The sequence below is a fragment of the Falco biarmicus genome, chromosome W (genome assembly GCF_023638135.1).
Source record: "Falco biarmicus isolate bFalBia1 chromosome W, bFalBia1.pri, whole genome shotgun sequence".
Classification (NCBI taxonomy): domain Eukaryota; kingdom Metazoa; phylum Chordata; class Aves; order Falconiformes; family Falconidae; genus Falco; species Falco biarmicus.
In genome coordinates, this window is record NC_079310.1 from 6,927,329 (window position 1) to 6,936,614 (window position 9,286).

General features: G+C 36.2%; 1 protein-coding gene across 1 annotated transcript; it reads left to right on the forward strand.

Annotated features, from left to right (window-relative positions):
- The first annotated feature begins 1,705 nt into the window (after positions 1 to 1,705).
- On the forward strand, positions 1,706 to 7,178 carry LOC130141883 (GTP-binding protein Di-Ras2-like). The gene has a single exon (XM_056323153.1). It carries the CDS (start codon positions 3,031 to 3,033, stop codon positions 3,628 to 3,630), a length of 600 nt encoding a protein of 199 aa, XP_056179128.1. The 5' UTR covers positions 1,706 to 3,030; the 3' UTR covers positions 3,631 to 7,178.
- The last annotated feature ends 2,108 nt before the right edge of the window (positions 7,179 to 9,286 follow it).

A 9,286-nucleotide genomic window follows, 5' to 3' on the forward strand; every position in this document is an offset into this window, starting at 1 on the left:
CAAGAGGACATCAGATACCGGCTGTTCCACAGAACCCTTGAGAGGGGAGTCACAACATCTGAGTGACCCTGATGCGGTGGCTGAATCAGATGTAGCTTTGTGTCTTCTTAATTCAACCTGAACAGCCTTTCCACACATCCTGCCAAGGGCCCTGCAATGGATGACAGACATAGCCTTATTGGTTAAAAACAAAAAAGGGGAATTGTAGAGGAATGAAGGCAGTGGGTTGATTGGCATTGATAATATGCAGCTGTGGCCTTGCCGCAGAGGCAGTGGGTTGATTGACATGGATGATGTGCAGGTGTAGCTTGTTCCTGCTAAGTGGTTAAATAGCCCTGAGGATTGGGGGAGAGGGGGTTGGATGGGGGTGTAGTGTGGTCTGGCCTTTGGAGGAAGGAGATACAGTAGGGACAGTAGAATCTGACTGAGGGTAAAAGCCTTGTTGCAGCCTACTAGTTTGTGCTGCAACAGAATGAATTGTCCCAAATGATTTTTTTTCTGGAACCTTTAACTAAATTTTTCATAGGAAAGGAAGCTAATATTTCTAATATTATGTATTCATATTTCACAACATTGCCATTTTTCTTCTAGTATGTAATACTGATGCTTGCTCAATTAAACCTACTAATACAAAGTATTAAGGGGAAAAAACCTGAAGATTTGGAACCAGTCCTATATACTGAGTCAAATATTTCACAGTAAATACTGTTTCAAGTGCATAAACAGCCTGATACTTGCATGCAGCCTGGGAGTTGGAACATTCAAATGCAGCTTATTTCTTATTACAGAATAGTTACTGAGATACATTGCAAATTAAAAGCAATCCAGTGTAGTGGTGTCCTCTTAAATCAAAATTGCAAAACAAGTAAAAGAGAAGTAGATGAAAACTTAATACCAAGTTGAAAGTGGTGATTGTGTTAAGGCATCTTTGAGCCAAAATTTTTATAGCAATTTTTAAAGTAAGTGAAGTCTGACAGAATAGTACGCAATCCATTGCAATGAGATGGTCTCTGCTTTATCACAGATGATAGTGGGATGTTTACATGGATAGATGTGTTGGTTAGCACAAAACTGAAACATCAGGTGAACCTCAAAGGAAACCAGGACCAATCCTAGTAAAAGCTTTAGAAACAGCAGTATCAGCTTATATCTGGAGGATATAAATATATCTGAAGAATATACATTTGAAGGATGGGGAGTTGCCCTTTATGTGAGTGAGCAGTTGGAATGCATGCAGCTCTGCCTGGGGATGGATGAGGAGCCAACTGAGACCTTATGGGTAAGGATTAAAGAAAAGGCTAGGATGAGTGATGTTGCAGTGAGTGTCTGCTATAGGCTACCTGACCAGGAAGAAAACATGGATATATACCTCTACAGACAGACAGGAGCAGCCTGGGTTATCTACTACCCAGGCAACATTGCAACAGGTAAATTCAGTCACCTGTCCACTAAGGCCCATGGAAAAGCTAATGGTATTTCACTTACAGTCTCCCTTATTAAATCAGTACATTTTCCTCAGAATAAATATGGGTGCAGAAAATTTTGCAGTTTGTTCAATGCATACTGTTTTTATAATGCTAGATTTAGCTTTGGTATGAAGAGTAAGGATATCCTAAACTTTTTGCCTTTTAGTGTTTAATTTTTTAGTGTTTATTTGCTATAGATATCACTAAACATAAAAATATAATTATACATGTGTCGCGACGGAGGGAAGACACAGTCACTCAATATGAGTGATCAGCAGACTTCGTTTATTGTCCCTTACAGTCACCTTTTATGCCTTGTTATAATTAGCTCATACATATTACAAAAGTTAAGCTCATTATTGGTTAGTTGCCTAAATACCAAGCCCGCCCCTAGTTTCTCTTCTGTAGTTATCTGTTCCCACCTGCAACATTCTTTTCCCACAGCAATCTTCCTGTTATTGTGTAACTTTTGCTTTACTTCAGATAAGCTGAGAGCGATGTGCATTTTTGTCCAGCCAGCTGGACTATGTCTATGTGAACTTTTTCAGCTAGCCAGTTATCCACATACATGCTGTGCAACTAATGAACTACCACTGACGGAAAGAAGAATTTTCTGAATTTTCACATTTATTTCAATGAATTCCAAAACAATTATAGCTTGCAACCCTCATAGAACTTTGCCTTTTTTATTTGATAATGTTGTCCCTATACATGGTGCTATTTTTAGAGATAGGTTTTGGCAAACCTTCTGGGCTCATGGAGTTTTGTGACTTGATGTATGCATTTCCCTTTTACTCCAAGCTTGATAATATGAGCCACTTCAAAATATTGTAAAGTTGCCTGCACAACCTTTCTTTTAAATGTAGGATGTCTCCATTTGAATATCATCTACTGTGAAATAAAAAATAGAACAGTAGGATAAATTGAACACAAAACATTTCAGTTTACCAAAGTGCACTCTTTGATCTGAAACCAAAGTGGAAAAACACATCAAAGTTGGGCGCATGCTCCCAGAAAGTCAGAAAGCAAAACATACTTAATGCTATTGCTGAAGAATCCACAGATACCTCTTACATATCCCTAACAATGTTTTCCATGTGTCTACCATTGTGCTTCAATGATGATTTGTGGAGCCTTGTTTTACAGAGAAAAGAGTAGTTCATTAGCCTCTATATTTTGTTCAGTACTTGGCCTTGCTGACAGATCAGTTCCCAGATGAACAGATGTAGCTTTTTATTCTGGGGACATTAGTGAATACTTATATCACAACCTTAATTTAAAATAAGGTGTAAAGTGATGAAGATGGTCTTTTGTTAACAACCCATGATAGACTGTAAGTCTTAAACCTACTGTTGAAATAAATCATTCTATAACCTATTGCAAGTCTTCCTTAAATGTTACAACTATTATGCCAAGCACTTATGTTCCATTCCTTATTCTTATTGGAAAAGTTATCACAAAGTGCATTCCCTGCAGATACCTGGAATAATGTCTTTGTTGGTTTTGTTATTTTCTTTCCTAGATTTTTTTTCCCTTTAGCTGAGCATCAGACACACTGAGAAACATGTCTGAGCAAAGCAATGATTACAAGGTTGTTGTGTTTGGGGCTGGAGGAGTTGGAAAAAGTTCTTTGGTCTTGAGATTTGTGAAAGGCACTTTCAGAGAAAGCTACATCCCTACCATTGAAGACACCTATTGGCAGGTAATCAGCTGTGATAAAAGTATATGCACTTTGCAGATAACTGACGCTACAGGGAGCCATCAATTTCCAGCTATGCAACGTCTTTCTATTTCTAAAGGACATGCTTTCATTTTGGTTTACTCTATCACAAGCCATCAGTCTTTGGAAGAACTCAGACCCATTTATGAACAAATATGTCAGATTAAAGGAGACTTAGAAAGCATTCCAATAATGCTGGTAGGGAACAAAAATGATGAGAACCAAAACAGAGAGGTGGAGAGCAGTGAAGGAGAGGCCATGGCCAAGATGTGGAAGTGTGCCTTTATGGAGACCTCTGCCAAGCTGAACCACAATTTGAAGGAGCTATTCCAAGAGCTGCTAAACCTAGAGAAACGCAGGACTGTGAATTTACATATTGATGGCAAAAATAACAAGCAGCAGCAAAGGAAAGAGAAGCTGAAAGGCAAATGTGTGGTCATGTGAAATTGCACTACCATGAGTCAGTCATGCAGTCTTGTCAGTCTGACAATAGCATGAAACCTATAGGCAACAAGAACCATACAAGACTACTTATTAGTATTGGTTTTAAAATAAATGTTTGGAATTTGAAAAAAAAAAATGGGTTACTGTGGTTACTATGAAAAAAACCCAATGATTCAGAAATCACGTGCTCCAACTAACAGTGAAAAAAATCAGGAAGTAAAAAAAGGCAGGCCAGGATCTAATTTAATAATTTACAGAAGAAAACAAATTTCATCCTTGGCATACTGTGAAAGATTTGGGAAGTCAACTTCATAATTATTTTTGCATATAACTGTGATGGAAGGCAATGTATCTATGTAACATAATGTTGGAAGAAAACCAAACAAAAACCCATGAAGAAATCTAGAATGTATAAATGCATGCTGGATTAAGTTATCACATCCTTTAAGAATGCTGTGATCAAACAATTCTCTGCAATTTTCAGTACTGACTGCTGTGGCTGTGTGTATAAGGTAATTTCAGATTTTCCAAATAAATGAACTGTTTTGCACTAAAGGGTAGCACAGTTAAAAGGAATGGAGATTTCCTGTACCTACCACAGCATGAGATGTCTTTCTAGTATGGTGCAATGCTTGAACTGAAGGATGGGGAAAAGCCAACCCCTCTAGGAGAGAGATATAATCTCCTTTTCTTAACCCATTACTTCAAGAACAACCTGGTACCTTTTTGGCCCCAAGATATTTCAGAAGAGAAGATGTTTGCCTTTGGAGAATGTCAGATTGTATAAAAATGGTGTGCATATACCAACAGAAACTTTCCCAGAGAGGAATGGCTGGGGACTCCCCTACATATGCCTCTATGGAAAAGGCCTGGTTCAAGCACTGTTGATGTGTGTGATCAGTCAATGAACTGGAAGTCTATTGAAATGGTGGTGCTGCTGGAGGGGTGTCAGTGTAGTGCACAAATTTTTTATTCAAATTACCAGATTAGCCAAGTAAAACTTCTTTATATTACTATATTTCAATTAGAATGGTTTTGCATTTATGCTTAACATCCAATATGCTACTAGATCTATTGCTTTTACATTGTCTAAAGGGTTTTATACTGACCATTTAAACTTATGCTTTGAACTGCTGCAACTACTTATAGAACCAAGTCCTATGTCTTGAGTTGGGGCCCACAAGAGTATCTAATAGAAGATTTGCCAGGGTAAGTACTACAGGATTTATCATATTAAAAGTTGCAATCAGAATTGTGTTATAGTGCAAAACAAGGTTCAGAATAGAAAAAAAAATGGTTCAAACCACTCTGTCAGGGGAAATTGCTTTTCTCAAAATTTTTGGAAGGGAAAAAATGTATTCAATGGGAGCTTTTCTGGATCTATCACCAAAGCTTTTTTTAAAAACTAATATGAATGATTAAAAAAAATGAATAAAAAAAAAAAAGACCATCAAAGATAAAAGAAGCACATACATTTTTTTAAAGGACACATCAAAATTATATAAGCTACAATTTGCACCTTATGAACTGCTTTGAAATAATAAAAACAACGCTATTTTTGAGGAATGTGTATGTCAAAATAATGTTATGGGAAAATGCAATCAAGTACTAGTATTATTAGCATGCATGCTGTTGTATTATGAATGTCCTCTAAGAGCTGTTTAAATTTAGTATTCACATTAAAAATTGTTACCTCGCTGTTCTCCAAGCTATTGCTTGCTTACCTTATACCTTCCTATCAGAAGTACAGATGTTTCATAGGTAGGTTGGTAACCTATGTTTCTTTGAGCAAGAATTGCTATTAGCACACTTTAGAAAGGAGCACAACTTTTGTCATTCACTTAGAATAATGCTGTCTTCAGTATTTGTCATTCACTCATAATGACTCAAACACTTTTATCATTCACTCTTAAGAAAACCGATTTCAAAGAGGACAGAATTTTGTGTGTATTTCATTGCATTAGAAAAGAAAATTGGAGAGAGCATGAAAAAAGCTGAAGTTATTTCTTAGCAATAAATTCCTGGCTCTTATACAGTGCTTTTTCTCCATAAGTCTCAAAGCACTTCACAAAAAGGACCGCATTGTTATCTTAACTTCACAGATGGTGAAACTGAGGCACAAAGAGGTAAAGCAACTTTAACAGAGGTTACTCAGCAGGCTAGTGACAGACCCAGGAATAAAACCAGATCTTCTTGAGTCCCAGTCCAGTGCTCTATGGTTGGTGAGAATGCTTCCTGATATTCTTATATTCTTCATATTCAGTATGTCAATAGATCAAACAGTATTTCCAGATGAGGGATGCAATGCATTTAAAAGTACTATGTTTAGTAAGACTTTTTCATGTTTATAAATTTACTCTGTTTGTAAGCAAATGTTTGAAGATTCCCATCTTTACAGTTTTGGATTCCAGTAGCAAAACTGAAAAATTGAAAGAGTGAATAGACTTAGGGAATAATGGGGCATACATGGAGGTCAACAACATAGAGGTCTCCAGCTGATGCTAATGGGCCAGTGCCAAAAGTAATGTATGGCACATGTTGTCACGATCCACTCAGTGGACTCGTGATGGTTCATTAACTATGATCTCAAAGTGCAAAAATCAAGGCAACCATGCCAAGGGTCTACGCTTCAATTAAACAGCACAATTTTATTGCTTGCCCATAAAGCGGCGTGTGATAGGTAAAAAGACAGAAAGTGAAGGAAAAGATAAAGTAAAAAAAAAAAGGAAAGAGGATTATAGCTACCACCACGTGTCCAAGGCATCCCTATGGTCCCAGGTCCAGGCAGCATCCCGCCGGTCCTTCCTATCGTCGTGATCCTTGGTGGGGGAGATCTCCTAAAATTCGGTTGCTAAAGAGTCCTCTTTTATGCTGAGCAATACACGTTGCTCCTCCTCTGGCCCATGGCTTGTTATCAGTCTCTGCCTTCTCAAGCAAGATTATCACGCATGTTATGGTTCGTTGTAACGACAACAGTTGTTATGTGACCTTATCGTAGTTGTTCCTTCCAGCGCTGGATATCAGGGAGCAGCATAGTACTCCTTGTACCATGCAGTTCTCCTTCAGGATCTCAGTGTCCATGAGGGCCACTTTCCATCTCCAGGTCTCTGTTAGCAATGTTGAGACAATATCGTTCTCTTTAGACCGACTCTTACACATGTCTAAACAGCCTGTGTGGAATAAGGCTACAGAAACTCAAACAAAAAAGGCCATATAAATACAAAGATCCTTATTATAGTATTACTTTTACTGGAGGAACTATTTACATGAATCTTGCAGAAGTAGAATATAGGGGATTTGAATTAGATTTGAAGTTTATGACTGTAATGGTATTACAGGCTGAAATTTGGCCCTTGACTTCAATGGAAGGTTCCGGATGGCAAGTGAAGAGTAATTATGTGGCAAAGGTGGAATGTAAACACGTGTTGTCGAGCCTAAGGACCATTTCCTTTAGCTCTCATTTGATGCCTCTCCTGTTACATAATAAGCCATGAATTATTTCATGGACTTGCATTTATCAAAGCAAGGACAGTACAGAAGCCATATTGTTCATGGACCACTGAACTGAAAGAGAGCATATTTTATACCCTTGCATTGTCATTGTAGTTTATACTACTAGATCTTTACATATGCGTGAGCTGGTTTAAAACGTTTGTTTTGCTATTGCTTATACAAACTTTTCTTTTTTTAAAATACAAAATACTACCAGTAAGGTAAATAAAAAAATATTGAGCTTTATTACATTTTGTGTTTTCTTTGGGAATGTGATATCAGTATAATAAACTCTTAAAAATGTAAAGAAATAACAAGACATTTTAAACATGTAAAACCTACAGTGAATTTTAGCACCTATAAAACATGACCTGGATGACTCAACTCTTCTCAACACATGACTTTTTATATGTATATGGAGTATTAAGATATGTAGTTATCATGAAAACATGTTCTTGAGATTTCATTAGCAAATATTTTATTTAAAAACTCTAGATATGTGATCTGTGCCTACAAGTTTCTGTTTCCAGTGATGTTTTGAACATAAAAAATAAAGTTTTAAATGCAAACACAAGTTTGGAAAAAGTCTTGTTGGTGCTCAAACTTCATTTATTTCATAAGTATTTTAAATAAGTCTTTCTCAAAAGTGACAAAGGCAATTTCCTAAACTGAAATAGATTCATGTATATTAGGTAGTTTCCTTAAGTCTGCAGCTATACAAATCAGATTCCTGAAAAGGGTAAGAATTAGAGCAGTGTTATCTGATCTAAAGTTTACCTTTCTTTTACTGTAGAGAGACAAATGATTACATTTTCAAAGCAATCTACCTTCTTCATAAAACCAAGACTATCACTAGGCATTTCTTCTCATCACCAAAAAATAAAATAGTCCTGGAAGCTACTCTATATTCTATTATTTACTTTTTAAAAATTACTGTTGTGAACTTAGTAAACTGAAATTTACTATATGGATATTGCAATTCCTCTTTCTTACCAAATGAGTGGTTTTAGCTTACTGATGCTTTTCTGAAATTTCCTAAACCAAATACTGCATATTATATTACCACCTGTTGCAAAAAATTTCAAATATATTACTTTAATACTTCTTGTAATTCAGAAGAGGTGGTAACATTTGTTCAGTTAAATAATAATTTCCATATGTAAGCAATAATACATACTCAGTAGAGGAAAGGATCAGTAAACAAGCATGAATACTTACACTGATAGGCATTTGAATGATTGTTGAAATATTGAGTATTGAATGTAAATTTCATATCACTGTAATTGGACATGGTAGTTAAGAAAGCTTTTGTTTTTTTGAAAACAACACCCCAGAATTCCTAATAATTCCTTTATTTCATTATGCCATCAATTACTATGTATTGTACTATTTCTGACACAGCCTATCCTGGAGTTGTGGATGTGTCAAATCAGTATCCTGGGGTTTGCACAATGCAATCAGTAATTGATTTACAGATGTTTGCCCAACATATGTTTGTACTCCACATAAACACCACAAACATTACAAAATTAGCCTGTCTCAACTTTTTGTCATCAGCTACTATTCCTGTTTCCCACTGACATACATATTCTTTGTTAACATGTTCATTCAAAGTTATGAATACATGTTTAAGCCTCATTTAGTTCACTGCCTTTTTAATTATCCTACTCACCTATGTATATTTTCTAATTAACCCACATTTATTTAATATAGTAGACATCATCTAAAGTCCAACTCCAAAAACGTTAGAATGAGGGGGAATGCAAAGCTTGAATACCTTTGAGAACTTGGACCTCAATGCTGCTTGTGAAGGATACAGACTCTTCTCAAAATTAACCAGAAAAATATAGGGTTCGTTTAGGAAAAGCATTAAGCCCTATCTGTTTTATATAGCTTGCTTAGGTTGAGCACTATTTTTTATCATAGTGGGCATATTAAGAAATTTTAATGAAACTGAAGCAAAAAGGAATATCTGTTCTTCAGTTAGATATATTTACTCCTCATTCACATGCTAGGAAATTGTCTGAAATGGATCCTACAAACACAGCTTTATTCTGATCCTCTAAAACCTGTGGATGGGAGTATCTGCCACATGGAAGCTGCAACTGTATTTGCATTGATTTCAGTAGAAAAAGCATGAAATCAAGAAGCAGAAGATGTGTTT

Bases quoted from the DNA above. Each gene is read 5' to 3' on its own strand.
- LOC130141883 (XM_056323153.1), top strand. From the start codon at position 3,031: ATGTCTGAGCAAAGCAATGATTACAAGGTTGTTGTGTTTGGGGCTGGA.